Genomic DNA, 25,483 nt, shown 5'->3' with positions numbered 1-25,483 from the left:
AACTCACCCAAGACATCCTCGTTCACACGCCGCTTAGTCCAGGCCATCCCTCACTCTCTGTTCTGGTTCCTCCCCTCCTGCCCTCCTTCTGTCTTCACAGGTTTAGACAGTTTATCCAGAATCAGCTTTTTCCTATAAAGCAATTTCAGTTACAGTTTAGGACACAAAATATCCACCCACCCAAGCAGTTTAGGGAGAAAAGAAGAAAGATTTTATGCCAGTATCAAACCCTGAATCCCAAGTCTTATTGCACATTGTCAGAACAGGCTCTGGATCCAACTCCCAGCCTAGGAGCTTGAAGGGGTCCTAGCTTGGGGACCTGGATTCTCTTCTCCTCTGCTCTTAACTTGCCAGGTAACCCACACCTATGTACCTTCTGGCTTTGGGAGCTCCCTGGGTGGGGAACCCAGACCTGTCCTGCAGGTCCTTGGTTTCTTCTTCTTCATGGTTCAGTCTACCTCAAAGAGTATGGGGTGGGGATCCAGACCTAGCCTGGCATATTCTTCAGAGACAAGAGGATGAGATAAAGTGCCACAAATCCAGAGCACTTGATTTCAGGGCCAGGAGGGAGAAAAAAGCTGCAGTGACAGACAGCTTCAGGCCTGAATCGCTGAGTCTGTGGCTTCTGTTCACAGAAGGCTTCTGTCCTGGGGGCTCATCTCCTCTCTTTTCCTACAGCATCCCAGCTTTAGCTGGTCACCTCTAGCCTACATCCCTCGCCCTACCTTTCTTCCTAGCTCTAGAATGGCATTTTCTACAGCTTCCTGGAGGTCTCTGATACCTAAAATTTAGTGTGTTCAGAACTAACTCATTAATCAGAGATAACTGATTTATTTCTCTGTCTCTGCCCCACCCTCCTAGTCCCCCACCTTCAATACCTCAGGAGCCTTCACCTCTTCTATTCACCCCATCTGTCCCCACAGTGCTGTAGGGTTCAGACCTCTCCTCTCCCTCCCCACCCCACCCTATGTTGGGTGCTCGTGGCCTCTCACTGAGATGCTCCAGTAAGTCAGTTACCCTGCAGTTTCAATCCTTTGTTTTCTCCTCTGTGTATCCTGCCTACAACTGCCAGGGGCTTATTTTTCCCATATCCCAAAGTCTTCCCAGGCTCCCTTTGCTTCCAGAGTGAAGCCCATACTTGGCTCTTCCTCTTTAATACAGCATCCAAACTCTGCAGCACACGGCCTCAGTCAGAATGATGTGTTTTTTTAACTTTCCTATAGCACTGAGCACCACAGGTGGGGGACATAAAGATGGATGAGATAGGGTCTTTGCACTTGAAGGCCTTAGGGCCCCCAGCCATGTTGTGTAACAGACCCGAGCTACTCCATTTCCCCATCCATGAAGTGTTTGGATGGGGGCCCTGACCACGGAGATATCCTAGTGGAAGATGCTCTCAGCATCTGCCTTGCAGCCACATGGCTTTTATCGTGACATAGCAGCAGCTCCTGAGTGAGACAGGGAGGATGGAGGGGCTGACTCCTAGAATCAAAGGGTTTGAATAGGAATTGCCCACGAGGGGCTGGGGACAGGCTGCCAGCAGACACAGTGACAGAGCTGCACCACCACTGAGGAGGATGGAGGGGATTCACCTCACCTCTGAAAAGCAGAATCTCCCGGAGCTGGAGGAGATGGTTAGGGGTTATCACAGCTATTCCTCTGTCCCCATGCAGGACTGCACGTAACCCATGACAGGCAGGGGAAGGAAGGTGTGTTCATTACCACCATCCTAAGTTAGTTTACCATCCTAGGCTAAGTTAGTTTACTATCCTAGGCAAGAAAAGCAGGGAGGGAGGCAGCAGAGTGTTCGTGCCTGACAGATGTTGCTGGCAGAAATTCTGCTGCCATCAAGCCAAAGGGTTGACACATTCTGTGAGGTAACATGTGAAAGGGGGTGAGCCAGGGGTGAGGTTGCCAGCCCCTACACTTGTCCAGCTCCAAAGCACATGCTCGTCCCACAACACACACAGCTGAGGAGAGTCCAGCTTTGAAAGGCTCCAAATAAGCTCCACTCACCCCTCTTAAGCTCTGATGTCCTGCCATAGGAAGCTGTTTTTCTCATTCAGTCAATTTCCTGATGCTGAAATTCAGGCCATTTTTTTCCTGTTCTAGTCTTGGGAAATCTGGATTACTGTACTTTATTATCATGATCATCTCATCAGCCTCCAATTCGTGAACCCCTCATTATCCTCCTCATCTCTAGGCTCTCCCCAATGTGGTGAGTGGTGGTCAACTGTTCCCCCTACTTTGCTGTGGATGACATGCAGGAACTTGGTCTGCAGGGCGCTCGCTTTGCATGGGGAGCAAGAGGCAGGTCTTCTCACCCCAGAACTGAAGTTCCACCTGTCTCCTCCGTTGGCCGGAGCACAGTGAAGAGGCACGTGGCACCTATAATGCCGATGCTCACACTTGGCTGGGAAGGCGTGGGTTCAGGAGGAGAATGTGGCAGCTGTGAATCCGGGGTGTTAGAGAGCATTTCCAGTTGTAACTTGGATGCCCCCTTCTCTGTGTTCCCCAAATACCTGGCTTCTCTTTCTCTCCTATCTCTCCTTTCAGTAGGCTATAATTTTCTGGACCAGGGACCATAGCTTGTTCATCACTGTGTCCCCCTGGCACATGGTAGGTGCTTAATGTGGGTTTGACAGAGGAGGAGTGGGTTTGGAGCTTCTTTCCCAGGGAACATGAGCAAGTACTTTAGGGCAAGGTTTGTGAAAGTTGATCTCAGGACTATTTTAAAGGGAAGCTTGCTAAAATTCTGGATGTGGAATAAATGGATTTTTCCAGATACCAAGAAATGAAAAATCCCACTGAGTGAGCAGAAAATGCAAGGACAACTTTTCAAACCTAGAGCAGCCCCCTCCACCCCAGCTGTGATTGTTCAGCTGTTTGCCCTGGAGGATGGGGGTAGGCAGGGTGGGTCACTAAGCAACCAAGCCCTGGCACCTGTTGGCAGGAGAGTTGGTGTGGGTCTTCCTCTAGTGGGGCCTCTGAGGAGGTTGGGGAGAGGGGCCCATGGGAGGAGGTAGGGGAGCCTGCTCTGACACATTCCCTCTGTCTGCCTTTCAGCCTTGGGGAATGGCAGGTTGGGGAGGAAGAAACCAGGAAATCTTTTGTTTATTTTACTCTCCCAATTTAATACTGAGTGGGTGAAAGATCCTGGTTTGGCACTGCCATTGGTCTGGGTACCCACAGTCAGTGGATGGAGCGGGCAGCAGCAGACTGTGCTGGGGCCCTGTATCTCAAGGGAGCTTGTCCCTGGGCCTGAGAACCCAGGCCCAGCCTTCGCTCTGTGTGACCTCGGGGAACCACCACTCTAGGCCTCACTTTCTCCCTCTGTAAGACGGGAAGACCTGCCCTGCCAGCGGAAAGTAAGTGATAAACATCTGATTGTGAGAACCTGTGGCGAACTCTGGGGTTGGGGATAATAAAGGCCATTTTGAGATACACAGTTGCTGGAGGTAGGGCTCATGACTAGGGTGTGTGGAGGTGTAAGGCTGTGTTCACAGACAAGGGCAGGCGCAAGGGGCTGCTGGGAAATGGCTGGAATGTGCGATAGTAATGACTGGTGACTGAGCCTTGATATGTGTCGGGTACTGTCCTAGGTGCTTTACAGGCAAACACTCAATTTAATCCTCACAACTACTATACTAGGTAGGTACATTACTGTTGCCACTTAAGAGGAAACTGAAGCACGGGAAGGGGTCCAATAATGTGCCCAGGGTCACACAATAGTAAGTGGCAGATCCTGAAGTTGGACTCAAATAGTCTAATGCCAGAACTCCTAACCAGTAAGCTGTAGCTTTTTCCAGAATTCTCCAAGTAGTTGAAGCCCAGCAGCAAGGCCAAAGCATGCCCACAAATGCAGCCTCATGACAGCAGTACCATCTTGGAGTCACCGAAGATAGGACCCTTTGCCAGGCCATTTAGGGGACAGAGGAGATCAAATGTCCCTGCCCCAGGGCTTTTGTGGCACAGTGAGGGGATACAAACATTAAAAGACTCGGAGCTAGTTAATAACTACGTGGACACATTTCAGTATCACATATTAATCCCTGAGCACCTGGGTGTTGAGACTGCCAGCCTGGGGTGGGGTTAACAGGGCAGGCAGCATGTGAGGATTCGTGTGGGCTGGCGAAGAGGCGCCCCAGCCCTCAAAGCTGCAGGCAGAGGGAAGCCAGGAAGGGCTGCACTTCCCCAGTGGGCAGCGCAGGCTGGTGTCCTGGCTGCTGGCGCAAGTCTCAAGCTGCCCCTTCCCTCCTAGCAAGCATGGGCAGTGTGGGTATGCAGGGTGCTGGGTACTGACTCACCTCTGGAGACCACTCGGCTCCCATACACCACCTCTGAATGATCTGAATCATTTATGGGGCTGAATGCCCTGTCCTCCAGGGAGCTCCAGCTGGAGCTGGAGCCAGCACATGGAGGTGGAGAAAGCTCCCGTAGTCACCCAGACCCTGTGCAGCCTGCAGGCAGAACCTATAAACTGGACTCCTAAAGCCACTCCTCTCAAGGACTAGAGATTCTACTGAGTTTCACTCTGTGGCTCTCAGAGCATCTGGAACTCTACATAAAGCTGAGGAACCCTTTGTTTAAAGCATTATTGTGCAGGGAAATCCACTATGTGAGGCAAGGATGCGATCTGGAGGTGGAGATGGATAGCTCTGATGGTGAGTCAGTACGTAGCTCCTAGCTCTGGAGCACCAAGAGTGTGCCACATCCATCTCTCTAGACGCATATGAGGCTGGAAAGCCAGATTTTGACCTCACCTTGACCTTGTCATGACAGCGTAGTGGGAGAACATCTAGAGAAGGCTGGGAATTCCCCACTACCTTAACCTCCTGTAGGGGCCAAGGCAGAGCTTCCCCTTGGCCCTCTGAAGGTTTGCTGAAAATCACTGGCGTGAGGCAAATTGATGAGCAAGCAAAAAGGCACACAAATTTATTTAATGTGTATTTGTGGGAGCCTTCAGAATGAAGACCCAATCCCCACTGGGGTACAGAAGCTCATACACATCCTGAGGTTTCAGAAAGACTGTGGGCTCAGAGCATGGCCCCAAATAGGTCATGGTTGGTAAATCAGGTTTTAGTGGCAACACGGGTTTTGGGAGGGGGAGAAGAGGAGGCTTGGTTAGCCAAGGTGGTCTTGTTATGTAGATGAAACCTCACAGGTAGCAACCCTCAGAGAGAAGACATGGTAAATGTTTCTTTCAGATCTTTAAAGATGTCAGACTCCATTAATCTCTCCTAGATCTGGACAAGGGAAGAAGGTTTGGCTGCATTAAAGGAGATTCTCTACAGATGCAAATATCCCCCACAAAAGACAGCTTTGCAGGGCCACCTCAGTCTGCCGGCCCTGGGCAGCCATCTCAAATTATGTCAAAGTAATATATTTTAGGGTCACATATTTTTATCTTTTTCACTCCTCATGACTCAGTTTGCTCTAGAATATGGGTAGGTGGACCAGTTCATCTTGAGGCCCCTTCCTGATCTCTGAGCACAGGCTTCTGTGCCCTTGACCTTTCTGGGCAGTCTCCTGAGAGGTTTTGAGCAGGCATGCCCACTACGCCTGCAGCAGCTCCTTTGAGCTGGGCTGAGGTGTCCAGGTCATTTTTCATGTTCATTCTGCACCCCAGGAGAGTGGCCTAGTCCTAGGAAAAGAGGCTGGTCTTGGAGGGCTTATTTCACTTAGCGTAATGTTTTCAAGGTTCATCCATGTGATAGCATGTGTCAGAACTTCCTTCCCTTTCAAGGCCGAATGAGATTCCATTGTACGCATACAGCACATTTTTTGTTTATTCGTCCATCAATGGATACTTGGGTTTCATCCATCAGTGGATACTTGGGATGCTTCCACCTTTGTGGCTATTGTGAATCATGCCGCTGCAGACCTGGGTGTTCAAATACTGGTTTTCTGATATTTGAGTCCTTGCTCTCACATCTTCTGGGTGTACACCCAGAGGTGTAATTGCTGGGTCACATGGTAATTCTGTTTAATTTTTGAGGATCACCATACCATTTTCCACAGTGACTGCATTATTTTACAATCCCACCAGCAATGCACAGGGCTGCAGTTTCCCCACATCCATGCCAGTGCTTGTTATTTTGTTGTTTATTGTTTTTATTAACAAGCATCCTGATATGTATGAAATGGTATGAATTGTGGTTTTGGTTTGCGTTTCCCTAATGATTAGTGATATTGAGCATTTTTTTCATGTGCTTATAGACCATGTATAGATCTTCTTTGGAGAAATGTCTGTTCATGTCCATTATCTATTTTTTAATGAGGTTTTTGTTGTTGGTGTTGTTGTTGTATTGTGGTAGTTCTTTATATATTCTGCATATCAATCCTTTATGACATATATCATTTGCAAAGGAATACTCTCTAACTTGGCCTGAAAGAACTGAGAGAGCTTAGGAGAGAGTTGGCCTGGGATGGGGTATTGGGACCCACTCACTGACCTACCCACCGTCCATCCTTAATTCACTCTGCCGTACTCTGGTTCAGGGTGGTCTGGGAATACAAAGATGGAAAAGGTACGGTCACTGACTGTGGTGTGCTCATAGTCTAATGAGGGACACAGGCTTGTACCACTAACACTAACGTACAGTGTCCAAGCAATGCTGGAATAATTGGGCATATGCTGATGTTTTTGGAAAATTCACTAATTCTAGATAACAGTGGGTATCCCAAAAGACACTGTCAGTTCCAGGAGCAGGAGGCCAGTTCTGCCAGATGTAGAGAAGGACTTCTCAGGCTGAATGGTCAGATGAAGGGCTCAGGGAGATTGAAAGGAGGCTGACCTAGGTGAGGCTGGGTGAGTGGACAGGGACCTAGCCGGAAATCCAAGGAGGAAAACACCCAAAGAAAGACCTTCTAGAAACTCTTGAGGGCATAAGAAGATGTCCCAAGGGAAAATTCCTGTGGCCATCTCAGAAGATTGAGTGTTGCCCTATTCTGTCTGGTTCAAACTTTAGACATCTGAGCTGAAAAGGGGGCTTCATGAAGACCTGGAGCAGGGGAGAACAGAAATGGAAAGAATCTGGGTCATCTATTCTCAGAAGCAGGGGGCAGAATTCTCATCTGGTGTTCAATAGTCTCAGAAGTAAATGGGTCCATGGACCAGGAATACTACAACACCTTTATAAAATTCTGGAACCTTTGAATTACATTTATTTTGGGGTTTGGGGTGCATGCATGTTACTGCTTCTTTGTATTTTCTTCAATACAAGAAGCAAATGTTTAATGAACCTTTATTGAGTGCCTGACACTGTTCTGGGAGCCGCCTCAGTGAACAAGCCAAAGACCCTGCCTTGAGGGAGCTTCTTCCGAGACAGCCCACACAGTTGTGTCCTAGGCCACAGCCTGGCCTTGGAGTGGCTGTGGGTATCAGAAAAACCTCCAGAATCGAGTACATGGGCACAACTTTACAGAGGAAAGAAGAGCACATGGTGCCCATGGGATGCAGCAGGAAGGAAGGGAGCCTGTCTAGACCTGGGGCTAGGGTAACCAAATGCACTAGTTGCCCAGGACTATCCTGGTTTTAGCATTGAAAGTCCTGCATCCCAAGAAAACCCTCAGCCCCAACACACTGGGACAGTCAGTCGCCGTACCTGGGACTGAACAGCTGGAAAGCATGGTCAACTTCTCCATGAGGCACAGCAGGCAGAGTGCCAGAGGCGCACATGACTTTAGAGGTGCACAAAAATGTTTTAATTTCTTTAAAATCGTGAGAAAAAAAATGAACATTTAGGTTGAGGAAAGTTTTAATATAGGATATTGATGTATTTGTCTTTATACCAATGTAATCATAGAATAAAATTTTCAGTGGTTTTTTTTTTTTTTTTTTAATGGAGGAAGGGGCCCTTGGCCCCAAAGACAAAAGTTCTTAGGACCCATGGAAGTCATAATGTGGCCTTGGCTGAAGGGTCTATCAGGGATCAAGGTCCCATATTGGGTCCCCACTGACCAAGCTTTGGTCAAATGACTACTGAAGATGATAATGGGCAAATTTGGACAAATGACTACTGAAGATGATGATGATGATAATGATGATGATGGTGATGATGATGATTTGGATGATGACATGCTACCTAACATTTATGGAGTGCTTACTGTGTTCTTACATTGTGCTAAGCACATTCAGGCCTGAGATCTCATTTCATCTTCACAATAAATGTATAAACTGCATTTCACAAAGAAATCAGGCTAGGTGTGGTGGCTCACGCCTGTAATCCCAGCACTTTTGGAAGCCAAGGTGGGAGGATTGCTTGATTTTTACCTTCACATCAATCCTGTGAGGCAATAAAGGATTTTTATCCCAAATTTATAGATGAAGAAACTGAGGCATAGAGATTTTCTGACTTTCTCAAGATCATGTAGCTAGTAATAGGAGTCAGAAGCCAAACACACACTCGTGTTCATCCTGCAGATATTTACTGAACCTCTGCTGTATGTCAAGCTAGCACTGGGATCTGGGACGCCATAGAGGGCAAGACAGGCATGGGTGCTTCTCTCACAGAACTCAGTCTAAATGGAAATCCAAGGCTCACTGCACTGTAATTCCTAGGAGAAATTAAGACCTCAAGAACCATTGAAGGTTCTTGAGCAAGTATTTCCTATTTGCCTCATGCTCAGAGCCACCAGGCATAGAGAAGAAGTAGCAGTGGATGTAAGTCATCAAAGAGCTTTAGTCTAGTTGGGAAGAAGGCCTGAGATGGATGGTCTACTTGGAGGTTAATATAAGTAGCCAAGCACAGTGACTCACGCCTGTAATTCCAGCCCTTTGGGAGGTCAAAGCAAGAGGATCACTTGAGACCAGGAGTTTGAGACCAGCCTGGGCAATATAGTGAGAGCCCCATCTCTTAAAAAAACAAAATAGAAATCTGAGTCTTAATGAGGTGGACTTGATCAAGTTTACAGAAGACCAAGGGCATGGCCAGCACAGGCCACTTGTGGCCCAGCATACAAGGCAGCACAGTCTAATGGTGAAGAGTAACAGCATCTTTCTTGTTATTTAAGGGATTAAATGAGATCAGGACCTTGAACCCTTCAGGGCAGTGCCTGGCTACTGGCGATTTTTAATATTATAATGAGGCCCTGCAGGGACTTGAACCTGGGTCCCTGTAAGGGAGCTACTGTTCCCTGGTGTGACCTACTCTAGCTGAGCTGCTGACCCACTCTAGCTGAGCTGTGCAGAGACTGAGATGGTCACCTCAAAGAGCAGGGGACCCTGTGCCCAGGCTCTGGGGTGTGCTGGCAATGGGGGGAGTCTGCTGGAGTGGCCTGATCTGGGCTGCCTGAGGCTTTTTGTCCCAGATCGCACTGTACTTGCTCTGGTGTGCCACAGCGTATGCATCACTGTCTTCCCTTCTCAGGTCACCTGCAGACTCCCAAGGACAGGGTCAAACCACATCTGCGTCATCTCCCAAGGTGCCTTTCACGATCCTCACCCATAGGCAATTCATTCAGTTACTACTGGCAGACTGTTGACATTGACCATCTGCTCCACGTTTTTGTCTTTGGGGACATGAGTCTCTCTTCATTCTCAACCTCCACCCCCCACCTCTTTTTTCCCTCTGCTCTGTTAATACATCCTACCAGAGCTGCTCAAATTCCACATGGAGCAGAAGCTCCATGCTAAAGCCCCTTCCCTGCTCTGCTGCAAATAACCTATTAGAGAACACAGTTCAGGAGTTCCCAACCCTTTTATTTTTGGGACAATGGACAGTGCCGTAGAGGGACCTGTGGAAATCAACCCCTTCACTGCCGTGAGTGGGTCTGTGGAGTCCATTTCAGAACACAGGCCTCTGAAGACCTGGGAGGGGGCCCTGCAGTGAGGCCCCATAGGGATTCCTCTTTCTCATTTGGTTGAGACCATCCCAGAGGGACTAATGACTTTTTTCTTCTTTTTGAGACAGAGTCTCGCTCTGTCACCCAGGCTGGGGTGCAGTGGCGCGATCTTGGCTCACTGCAACCTCTGCCTCCCAGGTTCAAGCGATTCTCCTGCCTCAACCTCCCAAGTAGCTGGGATTATAGGCGCATGCCACTATGCCCTGCTTATTTATTTATTTATTTATTTATTTATTTATTTATTTATTTATTAGAAGAGGCAGGGTTTCATTATATTGGCCAGGCTGCTCTTGAACTCCTGACCTCACCTTTGAATGTGGTTTGGACATTGAGCAGGGTATTCCAAATCCAGCCCAGACAGATGGGTGTCTGCCCCTTACCTGCAGAGGTTCCTATCTAGGGCAGGCCCAACAGAAGCACTGGGTGTTTGGGGTCTGGAAGGCAGCTGAAGATGGACATTTTCCTGTAGGAGGGGCCTGAGGCTTTCCTCCCTGACTTAAGCCTGGAGATGGCTTCCTTCCAAGGGCAAAAGAATTGCTGCTAACAGATTTGCTAAGAGCTGAGAAAGAGGAAATGTGGCAAAGGCTCATGGTGAATGGCTTCCGGGGTATTTTTTGTTTTGTTTTCTTGAGTTGTGTGTGTTAAGAATGCATAGACTGGCTTGGGCTTAACTAAGACAGAGTCTTGCTGACAATACAGAAAAGTGGTGAGCAGTGAAAAAGTAAAGTCGTGATGGTTAGAAATGTTCTTCGTGCTCCTTTAGATTGGTTACTCCTGCGGCCATTCAGCCATGCTAGCTAGCCTCCAAGAGGCCCCCATCTCCACACCCAATTCTCTGAAATAGAAGAGGAAGCAATGATGAAAAAAAACACACCCTATCTTATGTGTAAAATCTTAGTCCTGCGAAGGGGGCCTTAGAGCTTCTCCAGTATCGCTTCATGATTTCACAGATAAGGAAACTGAGGCCCTGAGAAGGGAAGTAACTCCCCAGAGGTCACAGGTCATTTGATGGTCTTGCATTTGTTCTCATCAGCCAGCTGCCAAGAGCTGAGCCATAGGGCTAAAGCCAAAGTCCAAAGCCTCATGTGTGTTCTTGGCATCAGACCCTCAGGGTGCAGCTGAGTGTGAGGTGCTCCTGGACCTAGGGGTCTGGGGTGGGCTCTGACCTGAGACTCCCCAGGCTGTCTTGCTCTCCCCTGCCACCCAATCAACAGGTATTTATCTGACACCTACTTAAAGTTCGGCCCAGGTTTCAGCCAAGCGGGGTGCCAAAAAGCTTAGGCACCAAACTAATGTCTGTCTCCCTCCAGAGAGCATCTCACTGGGGAAATGGGATTAACATGTGAAACAATCATTAAACAATAAAAGGCAGCATATAATTAGATGCCAATTGTAGCCATACAGGCTCTGAAATCACCTCTATAGGCTCTTGCAGTATGGATTTAACATTAGCTAGCAGCTGCAGAGAGCTGTGACGATGGTAATTTGTACTTTTGCTGCAATGGGAATCTGAGGCTTTGAGGCCATGGGGCTGGTGTTTGGGAGTGAGTCACAGAACCAGGGAGTGAGCCTAGCCATCTACCTACATTCCTACCCCAGCCAGCTTTGTTGCCTCCTCATCGCAGAATGGAGGAAAGTAAGCAAAATCCAGGGAAGTGCCCAAGCCTTTGTCTACTTGTGAAAAGTGTCCATGAAATGAGAGTGAAGTTACAAAGGCCCATTAACTGGTGGTGTGAGGAAATACACAGGAAACATAGGAAGTATGATTCAGGAAAAAGAAAGAGACCAGGACAAAACTGTGATTACCTTTCTCCATGTGGGAATCAAAATGCCAGGGATCTGGTATATTAAGAGAGAGGATGGAGAGATGGCTATAGACTGGAGAAATTGCATTGGGAAACTACATAGAGAAGACAAAACTAGGGCTAATAGTATTCTAGGCAGGGGACTCTGCACAAACAACAGTGTAGAGCAAACTGCTGCCCATGGCCAGGTTCCATAAATAAAGTTTGTTTTGTTTTTGAGACAGGGTCTTGCTCTGTCCCCCAGGCTAGAGTGCAGTGGCACAATCATGGCTCACTGCAGCCTTGAACTCCTAGTAGGGGCTCAGGTCATTCTCTCACCTCAGCCTCCTGAGTAGCTGGGACTACAGGTGCACAGGTGCACTTCACTACGCCCAGCTAATTTCTGCATTTTTTTGTAGAGACAAGGTCTCACTGTGTTGCCCAGATTGGTCTCAAACTCCTGGGCTCAAGCAATCATCCTGCCTTGGCCTCTCAAAGTGCTGGGATTATAGGTGTGAGCCACCATGCCCGGTCCATACATAAAGTTTTACTAGAACCCAGTCACTCATCCAGCAGCTGCTTTTGTGCTACAATAGTAGAGTTGAATAGTGGCAACAGACTGCATGGCCTGCAAAACCTAATGTATTTACTGTCCGGCCCTTTACAGAAAAAGTTTGCCAACCACTGGTGCAGAGAAAGGAATGAAAAAACTCTATGGGCTTGTGGCCAGTCAGAAGAAGGACTCAAGGAAAATGAAAACTGAATTTGGCTCAGAGGGGTAGAGCTTTGTTTTCCTGGGATGATAGTCACCATACATGCCTTTGGATAGGTCTGGTGATTTTCAAAACACTTTTGTACCCATTATCTCATTTGATTTTTACCTTCATATAATTCCTGTGAGACAATAAGGGATTTTTATCCCAAATTTATAGATGGAGAAACTGAGGCTTAAAGATTATCTGACTTTCTCAAGATCACGTCGTTAGTCATGGGAGTTAGAAGCCAAACACACACTTGTGTTCATCCTGCAGGTACTGAACCCTTACTATGGGTCAAGCTGGTACTGGGATCTGGGACACCACAGAGGGCAAGACAGGCATGGGTGCTTCTCTCACAGAACTCAGTCTAAATGGAAATCCAAGGCTCACTGCACTGTAATTCCTAAGAGAAATTAAGACCTTTTTTGTCCACTGTAGGCAATAGTGGATCATTGAAGGTTCTTGAGCAAGTATTTCCTATTTGCCTCATGCTCAGAGCCACCAGGCACAGAGAACAAATTGAAGTATGATGTAAGTCATTAAAGAGCTTTAGTCTAGTTGGAAAGAAGACCTGAGACGGATGAGTCTACTTGGAGGTTAATGTAAGTAGCCAGGCGCAGTGGCTCATGCCTATAATCCTGCCACTTTGTGAGGCTGAAGTGAGAGTATTGCTTGAGGCCAGGAGTTTGAGACCAGCCTGGGCAACATAGCAAGGCACCTCATTTCTACAAAAAATAAAAACATTAGCCAGAAGTGTGGCACATGCTTGTAGTCCCAGCTACATGGGAGGCTGAGGCAGGAGGGTCACTTGAGCCTAAGAGGTCAAGGCTGCAGTGAGCTGTGATTGCACCAGTGCACTCTCGCCTGGGTGACAGAGCGAGACATCTCAAAAAAAAAAAAAAAAGTAAGTGTGTGTGTGTGTAAGCAGATGCACACTTAAGTGCCAGATAGTACAGTGTTGCCTTTAGATGTAGGTTAGCTTTAACCTCACTGTGGCTCACTTTCCTTGATGGTAAAATGAGCATCATAATAGTATTTTTTTGTGATACATTTGCTGTGATGAAGAAATTAGCTAATACAAGCTAGGTGAGTAGAATAGTGCGTGGTACATATCGGCTGTAGTGAGTCATCATCATCATCATCGTCATCATCATTCAGGGCTGGAGTGATCAGGAAAGGCTTGACAAATGAAGCGACTTCTGATGGGCAGACAGGCGTGAGATGACTCAAATCGTGGGCCAGGAGGAGGAAAGACTGACAAATTTAAAAAGAGGGAGAGTGAAATTTTTAACAAAAATGAGGTTTGTGATTTTGGTTAAGAAAAAGTAGGCACGAATGTGTATAATAGCTGCAGGACCGCGGGTGGGACACACGTCCTCCTCAGCCCACCCTCATCCTGGGGAACCCCCTCTCATTGCTGCAGCATTCCTGGGTGCCCCGTGCCCACCTGGGAATACCAGAAGTCATGTGACTCACTCAGAGCCTCTCATTAGGTCACTCCCACTCACCAAAATTAAGATTACTTATGTCATTGATTAGAATGCAGAAGTAGGGTTTTGTTGCTGTTGCTTTAGTGATAAAATAAAGAAAAACAGCTTAGGGCAAATCTGCTCTGAGTTAGGCCCCAGACGACAGGGGTATGGTCCTCCTTATTTTGTTTAGAATATTTAAATGGAAGCATTAGAGAATCACTCAGAGAGGTGGGGGGGGAGGGGTGTCGCTCTGAACCCCCAGCACCCAGCCTCTTTACTTGGCTGTTCCCCAGTCACCTCCAGAGCTAAAAGAGGACATCGCCCTTTTCCATGGCATAGGACATGTGAGCACAAACCTATTTTTCACCAGTGCCCTGGACATGCCAAGTGCATTGGGAACAGCTCAGCCATCTGCCACCAATGCCAGGGGCTTAATCGGAGCAGATGAATTCCATGCCAGATGCACCGAGATGTGTGAGCCCCCCAGGAGAGACACCTCACATGCCAATGTCTATCTTTGTTAAATCATAACAGAGTTCCCTATTCTGTCTCTGTCTTGGGCCACCCCAAGAGACAAAACTGTCTGCTTGGTTTCTCGCTTTGTACCCATGGACAGATCCTTCACTTTGAAGGCTTAAGAATCTGGCAGGTGAATAGAAATCAGAGTCTTTTTCTCATCCTCTGACGATTGCTATAGTATCGATCTTGCTCACATGGCAGATAGTGCCTGTTAGGTAAACCTTTGGGGTGTTTGTGTGTTTCTTGGCACCAAGTGTTAATTCTGCAGCTGGATGAATACCCTTGAGGTCTGGAATTGTTGTGATGGGTCTATTTTAGTTCTTTTCAAATGTTGCTGCGAATTAAAATCAACTGGGAGATTTTTAAAATTTTGATGATGCCCAGACTGCATCCCAGACCAATTAAATCAGAATCTCCAGGGATAAAGCCCAGGCAGCTAAGTTTCTAAAGATCCCCCAGATGATCGCACTGTGCAGACAAATTTAAGAACGACTGGTCTAGAGGATACGCCATCTCTTGGGTGGAAAAAGGATCCATGAGCCCTTGTGGCTGTGGCTGGCTGACCTACTTCAGGAGGTGATTCATTTGGTCCTTGGGTCACATCTTGTCTGCCAGATGTTTTTGTGGGCAGCAGCCATCCCAGACCTGGGTGCTGACATTCCATGGCTGTGACATTCGTAGTGCTGGCTACACACAGGGCTCCTGGCACTCCCAGACAGGGCTCCCCATCACCAGCCAGAGGGCCAGGCCTCAGAATGGTGAGGTCAGGACTGCCGTCTTTTGCGTCAGCCCTGGAAGGCAGAGGTGCCTGTGGCCACTTTCGTCACTTCCCCGTGTTTGTGGTGGGAAAGGGAGAGATAGATGGGTCTATCTGCTGAAGAAAAGGGGAACAGGAAGAAGAAACCCTAGGCTAAGGCAGCTTTGCTTCTCACTGTATTGAAAATCAGTGAGACTGGTTTGAAAGCCATAGCACAGCTGCCTTTTCTTACGGGGAAATGGCTCTAGCTTGGTTGGAAACTATGAGAGGAGATCTTTCCGGAGCTTCTACAATTTTCTTTCCATCACTTAATTCTTTTTTATAGACAAGTATGAGAAAGCTATTACCTCCTGAGGAGCAACAGCCTACATGCGTCAGAGACAGACTGAGTGTATAATGGTAACCAGACAACGGGATCTTTCCAATTGGAAGCTCCCAAAGGGAAGGTGAGATAGGGGTAGGGCCAGGGTCAGGCACATCTGGTCCCACAGACACGTGCTCAGCTGGCAAAGACTGAGGGTAGGGAGCTCTGGGAGCTACCCAAAGGAAGGGATGAGGAATGAGAGGTTTCACTGTGAGAGTCCCGGGTTAATGGACTGACAGTGAATGAAGAGAGTCTGTGAGGCTCACACTACTTGCTATTCACCTCTGGCAAGTGGAGATGGCCAGGGCTGCTTGCCTTTGGGTGGTCTGCAACAGCATCAGTGTTCAGTTCCAGAGACCTGGGAAGGCACGCAGGAGAAGGCTGGGCCCTGCATCCTGGTGGCTGCATCTCAACTCGAGTTAGAAGTCCTTCCTTCCCACCTTCACAGGTGACATGGTGCCTCTGGGGCCTGACCTTCTGCTTAGACTCATCTTAGATGAACATTTCACAGATCAGGTAACTTACAGGCTTTGGTTTAACAGCTGCTCATCCCAGCCCTGCAGCACGGAGTTTCAGTGATCGTTATCGGCATGGCAGGCCGGCCCCTTCAGCAAAAGATGCCATCCCATGGTGGCTACATGTGAATTGAGAAGAACATGGGCCTTAGATGGATTTGATTCCAGTTCCTACTTAGCCTCTTACTAGCAGTGAACCACAGGCATGTTTCTTAAACTGAGCCTCAGTTTTGTAATCCGTGAAATAAGAATGACCTATGTAGTATGTGAGAGAAGGTATGTGAAAGTACCCAGCACAGGCTGTTACTTCCCTTGGGGAGAGTACAGCGGGAGCAGACAGGCCAGGGAATGATGCCATGATGGAAAGAGGATGTCAGAAGCTGGGCGTGGTGGCTCACACCTGTAATGCCAGCACTTTGGGAGGCCAAGGCGGGTAGATCACTTGAGGTCAGGAGTTTGACACCAGCCTGGCCAATATAGTGAAACCCCGTCTCTACTAAAGATACAAAAATTAGCTGGGCATGGTGGCATGCACCTGTAATCCTAGCTACTTGGGAGGCTGAGGCAGGAGAATCGAACCTGGGAGGCAGAGGTTGCAGTGAGCCAAGATTGTGCCACTGCATTCCAGCCTGGGTGACAGAGAGAGACTCCATCTCGAAAAGAAGAGAAAAGAAGAGAAGAGAAAAGAAAAGAAAAGAAAGCAAAGCAAAGAAAAATAAAGCAAAGAGGAGGGGAGGAAGGAAGGAAGGAAGGAGGAAGGAAGGAAGGAAGGAAGGAAGGAAGGAAGGAAGGAAGGAAGGAAGGAAGGAAGGAAGGAAGGAAAGAAGGAAGGAAGGAAAGAAGGAAGGAAGTCAGCCAGCTATGCTGAGGGGTTGGAGGTGAGAGGCTGGAGCCATGCCAGCTCCTCTTGGCAGCCAGAGCCTGACATTGTATTGGTTCTGTGGGATTGGAAAGTGGGAGAAGGAAGTGATGGCAGGTTGTTCAGGATGGTGTGTCTCCCACATGGCTTGCTGAAGGGAGGAAGGTAGGGCAAAGCTCAGTCACGGGTGCCCTATTGTGTTCCATGGGGTGGTGGTGTGATGTCACGGCAGCTGTGAAATTCCCCAGCCAAACCCAGACACCCACAGGACAGTGTCAGATGGTGTCAGAGTCATCCCTCTCTGGGCCTCAGTTTCCTCATTTGCCAAAGGAGAATCCTGATCCACCCCAAGTCTTCTACACTTCTAACATCAAGCAAATTCTGGGTGGGTTCTGACCAACCAGTTCCCGCACTCCCGGCCACTCAGGGACAGTGTGAAGATAAAACCGGGAGGTGGGTAACAGTGAACTTGAGAGAGATCCAGAGAACTGACTGAGAGACAGTGGCTTCAACACCAGAATTCACCCCTGTATTCTCTCTACAAGGTGAGGGCCATTGACCTCAATCTCCTCAAATTCATTCTTCATTTATCCTTCCCAGGGGGTGGGAGGAGGAGGGCATCTGGGAACATATCAGAAGAACGAACACATGGTCTCGCAGGAGGAACACACTGGGACAGACCTGGAATTTCTGTTTCGTTCTGTACATACTGACTGTAGGGCGTGAGGCAAGTTGCTAAACTTCTCTTAGTCTCAATAGTCTCACCTGTAAGATGGGATAATAAACTATCCTGCAGACTTCTGGTTTGTGAGAATCAAATGAGAGAATGTATGCCAAGTGCTTGGCACAGAGGAGGTGCTAAGTAAATTCTAGGTGTCCCTGTGCCCAGTAGCGGTTTATCTCCTCTGTTATGGTAGACAGCTACAGCCCTTCATCCCTGCCGGTTCACTCATTCATTTGACAAATATTTACTTCTTGCTATGTGAAAAGCACTGTGGCAAGTGATGTGGGGCCTGAACTGGTCTCCATAGGTTCTTGGTCCTTGGGATCTAAGAGAATTCTTGTCTTTCCGATCAGCAGTATATACTGGCACCACGGGTAGATGCCTGTCCCTCCAGCTGTGTTACTTCCTTGAGGAGACAGACCATGGCTTGTATTTCTTTGCATCTCCCATAGCATCAAAGAAGCATCTTTTCCATAGCAGCCCTCCGTAAGCAAATGTGGCTCTGCTCGCTCGCCAGATTCATAGTCAGTGCCTGAGTGCCAGACACTTTCACACTTATCTCAAGACAAGCCTGTGCAGTAGGTATTGTTCCCATTCCACAGAGGAGGAGACTGAGGCTTAGAGAAATCTGAGTTACTTCCCCAGGAGGGCTGGCTAGACACTGGCACAGCTGCGATTTGACCTCTCATTGTCTCACTCTGAGTCTGTGCAGTTAGTTCCACTCTGCAGGGCTGGTGCTCACTTCTTGGTTAGAGAGGCTTTGGGGAGGGCGTGGTTGTTCCCTTTCTCACCCTGAGAACCACTACTCATCCACTTCCACTTCTGTGTCTCTTCCAGAATGTCTGTAAACCTGTGGAGGAGACACAGCGCCCACCCACACTGCAGGAGATCAAGCAGAAGATTGACAGCTACAACACGCGAGAGAAGAACTGCCTGGGCATGAAGCTGGTAAGTGCCCGCCTGCCCTCAACCTGGTCCCTGCTCCACCACCCGCTTTGGGTTTGGCACCTCAGACCTCGCTCTAAATTCTGTGGCTACTAAATTCTGTGGCTACTCCCTGGCAGTTCCCTTCCTTTCCTCTGGCCTCCAGAGGCCTCAGGGGTCTGGAAGGGTGATAGCCAGAGCCTTCAGTGGCCTCCATGTGCTTTAGGGAAATAGATCTGACCCTTTCATTTTTTGCTTGTGACTTTGGGAAGCTCTTTTAACTTCTCTGAGCTTCAGTGTAAACTAAGTGATTAAATGATACATAATGACCAAGGGCTCGGTATTGCTTGGCTCCCAGGGATCCAAGACAATGGGACTTAGCTGCTCCCCTTCCTACCCCTTTGATTGTGAGAGAGGGACATACTGTCTCAGACAGAGGAGGGCACCCAACTTAGCACCCGGTTGGGAAAGGCTGTCTTCAATAGGGAGGGGAGAAGGTAGAAAAACTGCCCCCTGCTGGTGGCTGGCATCAACTGGCTCTTCGGGGTTCAGCCAGATGGAGCACCAGAAAATCCAGTCACAAATGGACCTGGGATTAAGTCTTAAAGGCTGTTTCTTAGTAAAGAGATGCAGGCGGAAATCTAGTGTGCTCGTTCCCCAAGGCCCTCATTATAGAGCCTTCCTGCTTCTTGCCTGGTTCAGGGGTACAAAGTAGAGTGGCTACCCCACACCCTGCCTCTTACAATGGGGACTCACCAAAGGCAACTGGATGCAGGAGGTCTGGGGGAGCTGGCCTGAGCCTCCTGGGAGGGAAAGCCACTGCAGCCCCACAGGTCCTCTCTGGTAGCTGGATCCTGAGGGTCTTCTCCCAGCCCACTATGGGGAAAGGGATCTCTGCTTCTTCCTCCAGCTCTCCCAGGTCAGCAGAGGCAGGAAAGAACTCAAGGAGATAGGTGGGTGCTGCTGGGGCAATGGTCCCAAGTGGCAGATATGATCATGCAAGATGGACGGCTCTGACGCCTTATGACATGCCCTCGCTGGCAGAGTGAAGACGGCACCTACACGGGTTTCATCAAAGTGCATCTGAAACTCCGGCGGCCTGTGACGGTGCCTGCTGGGATCCGGCCCCAGTCCATCTATGATGCCATCAAGGATGTGAACCTGGCAGCCACCACGGACAAGCGGACGTCCTTCTACCTGCCCCTAGATGCCATCAAGCAGCTGCACATCAGCAGCACCACCACCGTCAGTGAGGTCATCCAGGGGCTGCTCAAGAAGTTCATGGTTGTGGACAATCCCCAGAAGTTTGCACTTTTTAAGCGGACACACAAGGACGGACAAGGTAGGAGAAAGAGTGCACCCAACCAGACCGTTCCCTTCCTACCTGTGTCCAAGCCCACCCACTAAAACTCCTGCCGGCCTTGGGTGGGAGCTGTGGGCTTCTCCTGAGCACCAGGGATCCAGCTGTCCATGTGGTGTTCAGATCTGTGGAATCCAGGCAGGGAGCGAGCTTGACAGGGCAGCTCACTGTGTCCCTGACTCTGCATGTGACTTCAGGAAAACCACACCCTAGGCTCCCATTTCCTGATCTGTGCAATGGGAGGAATCTGCCCCACTGTTCCTAATCTTTCAGGAGATGATGTGAATGGAATCATGCTTTAAACTCTGAGCAGACACCCAACATAAAAGGTTATTGCCCTGTTCATGACTGCCATGTTCATTTCATTAAAAGGCCCCTCTGTCTACTTCCAGTTGTATGTAACCCACCTCTACGTTTCCAATCCTTTCCCCAAAGCCTGGGCCCCGCCCTTCTTTTCTGGGATGAGCTCCCAGCCCCCTCTCTTGGTTTGCAGTGCTCTTCCAGAAACTCTCCATTGCTGACCGCCCCCTCTACCTGCGCCTGCTTGCTGGGCCTGACACCGAGGTCCTCAGCTTTGTGCTAAAGGAGAATGAAACTGGAGAGGTGGAGGTAGGTCTGGACCCCCTGTGCAAACCCAGCCCTTAGGGCACCCTGGGTGGGTGCAGGTGGGCATTGTTCTAACTACCCCACATAGGTGGGAGCCACGCAGCAGGGGCAGGAAGATGACTGTTGAGAGATTGAGCAGGGGTGGGTGATGGCCCTGAGGGTCAGTGTTTTAGCCAGGACTCTGAGCACCCTGGGGTAGCATGTTAGGGCCTGTGTGTGGCAAGGCCTGTGGAAAGAAAGGATTTCACATGCTTTATTTCTGAAAACTCAGGGAGGAGGGAGACCAAGAAACTTCCTGTGCTCAGGCCCAGGCTGTTTTTGCTTCAAAATGGCCTGAGGCCTACCAAGCTCCATCTCTGGGCTCCACTGGGTAGAGACGTTTTTGAGCCATTTGTCCTCCCTTTTCTTGAATACTGACCTCCATCCCCAAGGGGAGCTAACCAGTGTGCAGTCTTGTGGCATAAACTGGGGTAAAACAAGGCCGGTGCCACCCATGGCCTGAGAATGACCAACAGGTCACACCACTGGGGAGAGGTGGAGTCAGGCCCAACCCCGGTCTCCCGAGTCCACGTTCCACTCCTCCACCTGCTTTCTGAGGGTCTGCATGTTGGCAGCCTGGGTGGTTCCAGCATCACTGTTGAGATCTCAGCTGCTACACAGAAACTTAAGATTACTGAAGTTCAGAATGAAAACATGGTTCACAGACTGGCATGAGATGCCAGCATTTGGAATTTTGCTGCTGCTATGACAGGCATGCAAAGCCCAAGCTTTCCTGATTCAGTCTGTTCAGTAGCAAACTGTGTGTGAATCACAGATGTGAACTGGGAAGGAGAAGGCAGCAGGGCCCCTTGGGTCATGTCAACTTCTAACCCGTCTCCTCTTGTTTCTTCCCACAAATCTCCCTCTCGCCTCACAGTGGGATGCCTTCTCCATCCCTGAACTTCAGAACTTCCTAACAATCCTGGAAAAAGAGGAGCAGGACAAAATCCAACAAGTGCAAAAGAAGTATGACAAGTTTAGGCAGAAACTGGAGGAAGCCTTAAGAGAATCCCAGGGCAAACCTGGGTAACCGGTCCTGCTTCCTCTCCTGGTGCACTCAGATTTATTTGTATTATTAATTATTATTTTGCAACAGACACTTTTTCTCAGGACACCTCTGGCAGGTGCATTCGTGCCTGCCCAGCAGTTCCAGCTGTGGCAAAAGTCTCTTCCATGGACAAGTGTTTGCACGGGGGTTCAGCTGTGCCCGCCCCCAGGCTGTGCCCCACCACAGACTCTGCCAAGGATCAGAACTCATGTGAAACAAACAGCCGACGTCCTCTCTCGATCTGCAAGCCTTTCATCAACCAAATAGCTGCCTCTCTTCTCACCAAACTGGAACCTCACACCAGCCAGCAAAGGAAGGAAGAAAGGTTTTAGAGCGGTGTGTTCTTTCTCTGGCTTTGATTATTCTTTGAGTTCTCTTATTTGCCACCTACAGTACCTTTATTTATGAGTGAAAAGTTGTAGCACATTCCTTTTGCAGGTCTGAGCTAAGCCCCTGAAAGCAGGATAATGCTTATAAAAGGACTGTTCCCGTGGCCCCAAGGTGCCTGTTGTTCACACTTAAGGGAAGTTTATAAAGCTACTGGCCCCAGATGCTCAGGGTAAGGAGCACCAAAGCTGAGGCTGGCTCAGAGATCTCCAGAGAAGCTGCAACCTGCCCTGGCCCTGGCTCTGGCCCTGGCCCAGGCCCACATTGCACATGGAAACCCAAAGGCATGTATCTGCGTATGTGTGGTACTTAGTCACATCTTTGTCAACAAACTGTTTGTTTTTAAGTTACAAATTTGAATTTAATGTTGTCATCATCCTCATGTGTTTCCCCAAAGGGAAGCCAGCCACTGACCATTTACAAAGTCTCCTGCTAAGTATGGAAATCAGACAGTAACAGAAAGCCAAAAAGAGATGCAGAGAAACGTGTCCAAGCTGTCTTCAGCCTTCCCCAGCTAGAGAGCAGAGGAGGGCCTGGACTGCTTGGGTTCCCCATCGGCCTCCAGCACTGCCTCCCTCCTCCCACTGGGACTCTGGGATCTCCAGGTGCTGCCCAAGGAGTTGCCTTGATTACAGAGAGGGGAGCCTCCAATTCGGCCAACTTGGAGTCCTTTCTGTTTTGAAGCATGGGCCAGCCCCAGCACTGCGCTCAGAGAGCCAGTGGGCCTGGCCTCCCCGTCAACCTTAGTGCCTTTTTGTTTTCAGAGAGAAATAGAAGCGGGGCAAGTTTGCCTGAAGCTCTGCTGCTGGCTCCTCCTGCCAGGAAGTGGACAATGGTGGCGGTGTGGGAGACAAGGCCAGGAGAGTCCGCATTCAGTATGGGTTGAGGGTCACAGACCTCCCTCCCATCTGGGTGCCTGCGTTTTGACTCCAATCAGTGATACCAGACCACACTGACAGGGAGGATCAGATTCCTGACTCTACATTTCACTGGCTTCTTGTTTAGGCTGAATCCTAAAATAAATTAGTCAAACCATTCCAACAAGCAGCCAGGACTGCAGAGACACTCCAATGCAGAGGGAGAAGGACTTGTAATTTTCAAAGCAGGGCTGGTTTTCCAATCCAGCCTCTGAGAAACCATTTCTTTGCTATCCTCTGCCTTCCCAAGTCCCTCTTGGGTTGGTTCAAGCCCAAGCTTGTTCGTGTAGCTTCAGAAGTTCCCTCCCTGACCCAGGCTGAGTCCATACTGCCACTGATCCCAGACGGAATGCTGACCCTTCGTCGTATAAACTGTGCATAGTCTCCAGAGCTGCAAAGGCAACACAAGCTCGCAACTCTAAGATTTTTTTAAACCACAAAAACCCTGGTTAGCCATCTCATGCTCAGCCTTATCACGTCCCTCCCTCTAAAAACTCTCTCCCTGCTGTATATTAAAGGGAGCAGGTAGACAGTCATTTTCCTTCGTCCTGCATGTCTCTAACATTAATAGAAGGCATGGCTCCTGCTGCAACTGCTGTGAATGCTGCTGAGAACCTCCCTCTATGGGGATGGCTATTTTATTTTTGAGAAGGAAAAAAAAAAAAAGTCACGTATATATACACATAAAGGCATATAGCTATATATAAAGAGATAAGGGTGTTTATGAAATGAGAAAATTATTGGACAATTCAGATTTTACTAAAGCACAGTTAGACCCAGCCTATGCTGAGGTCTAAACCTCTGAAAAAAGTATAGTATCGAGTATCCCTTCCCTCCCAGAGGTGGGAGTAACTGCTGGTAGTGCCTTCTCTGGTTGTGTTGCTCAGCGTGTAAGTGTTTGTTTCCAGGATATTTTCTTTTTAAATGTCTTTCTTATATGGGTTTTAAAAAAAAGTAATAAAAGCCTGTTGCAAAAATGACTCATGTTAGAAATGTCTCCCTTGAACTTCACCATCTTACAGCCATTGGGAGTGGGGGAGAGAGGGTGAGAACGGACATGATCACGTGCTTCCTAGTGGAGTCAGATTTTCTTTTGCCAGTGAGCAGAGGAATGAAGGCTATTGTTCAAATAATTTGGAGAAAATTGTCCAAATGCGTAGGCGGGAGGGCGCTGCTTGGGTGACCAGCTGTTCCATGTCTCCGGGGAGCAGGAGAGTCAAAGAGCCTGATTGCAGGCAGAGATGCTGATGTTTGGGAAAGAGGAAAGCCTTCTGGAGCTAAGGGTGATTTGACACCAGGACAGGCTACTGAGCTAAGCCACAATTCTTCTACTTCTGGAATTATTTTAAAATAAGGTCGAAAACGAATAGATCTGTAAAGGTTTAAGATCACTTCACCTGGAGGAAGGGGGCTAGATGAAATGACCAAAACAGTCCTTTCACTTGAGTTCTCTGACCTTCATCAAAGGAACATCTCAGTAATTATGGAAATAACCACACTAAAGTTATTACAAAGAAATTCTTGCCTGCCTTCCAGTATTGATCACATAGAATGCAATAAATAGGGCCCAAAGAATGAATGAATGTCCAACAAGCATCCTTAAAATTGCCCAAGAATGGGGCACATTTGTAACATTTCTGTTCACCTAGACCTCCAAGAAATGTATCTTTCAACGATTTTGCCAAAGTCTAAAAATGAAGCAGTTTCTGCTTTTCACTGAAACTCATATGGTTATGGCATAGGGTTAATAAATTCAAAGTTGTATGTTTGACATTGATACAGATTATTTGACTTAGCACATAGGAAAAAGAACCTGTTACAGAGTCTGACTCTACTCTGCCTTTGAACATGTCCCTATGCTATTCACAGGGGAAGAGGGAAGATGACTCAGTGCAAATGTGTCACCATTACTGGAAAAACACTCAATGCACAGGTCTGGACAGCACTGGGTCATGGCAGAACTGTGGGTCAAACCACAATCAAGGATAGATGTTCATTTTAGACCCAGCCCTACCACTTACTGGCTTTGTGTCTTCAGCAGAGATCAACAAGGCAGGACATGACCTTTCTTAGCCTCCGCTCCCTCCAAGATCGTGCAAAACAAATCAAGTTTGCAAAAGAACTTTGCACAGTGCTATATTTTACTTGTATTCCCATAAGGACCATAGTTCATTACTACTATACAGATCATAATCCCTCAATCAGACTCTGGCAGGCCAAAGGCTTTAACAGGGTCCTGTTTAGGCTCAATTTCTGGAAATCCCTTTCCTAGTTTCATATGCTCATGCCGGTAGAGATAGGATTAGTGAAATTAAGGAGTTTACTTATGAGCATAAAGGCCTATTTATAGGGCCTGATAACAGACGGTAGGAGGCGTCACACACACATTTTCAAACCCATTCCTTTTTTCCTTTTCAAGCCTCAAATGGGCAATTTGTGGATACTGTGGATACTTTTAAGCCTCCTTAATTGGAGAAAAACCGAGGAGAGAAAGAAGTAAACTGAAGTGCAACTGTCTCTTAATGGTAAGACCCAAGAACTCAAGGAATTTAGCCCAGTTCTCCCTCCTATTGTACAAGCAGAGATCTGGTCAGAGAAATGATT

The 25,483-nt window shown here is 48.3% G+C and overlaps 1 protein-coding gene across 1 annotated transcript in view; it reads left to right on the top strand.

The window, feature by feature from the left end:
• RASSF5 (Ras association domain family member 5) overlaps positions 1–23,859 on the top strand; it is a 31,021-nt gene extending 7,162 nt beyond the window's left edge. Inside the window, exons 2-5 of the mRNA XM_010362498.2 lie at positions 18,436–18,546; positions 19,567–19,864; positions 20,376–20,491; positions 21,405–23,859. Coding sequence (XP_010360800.1) covers positions 18,436–18,546; positions 19,567–19,864; positions 20,376–20,491; positions 21,405–21,557 — 678 coding nt within the window. The 3' untranslated portion in view covers positions 21,558–23,859. The remainder of the gene's footprint in view (positions 1–18,435; positions 18,547–19,566; positions 19,865–20,375; positions 20,492–21,404) is intronic.
• Positions 23,860–25,483: the final 1,624 nt, after the last annotated feature.

Source organism: Rhinopithecus roxellana, chromosome 8 (assembly GCF_007565055.1).
Source record: "Rhinopithecus roxellana isolate Shanxi Qingling chromosome 8, ASM756505v1, whole genome shotgun sequence".
Taxonomy (NCBI): Eukaryota; Metazoa; Chordata; class Mammalia; order Primates; family Cercopithecidae; genus Rhinopithecus; species Rhinopithecus roxellana.
Note: the sequence above shows the minus strand (reverse complement) of the source record. Positions and strands in the feature narration are given on the sequence as shown.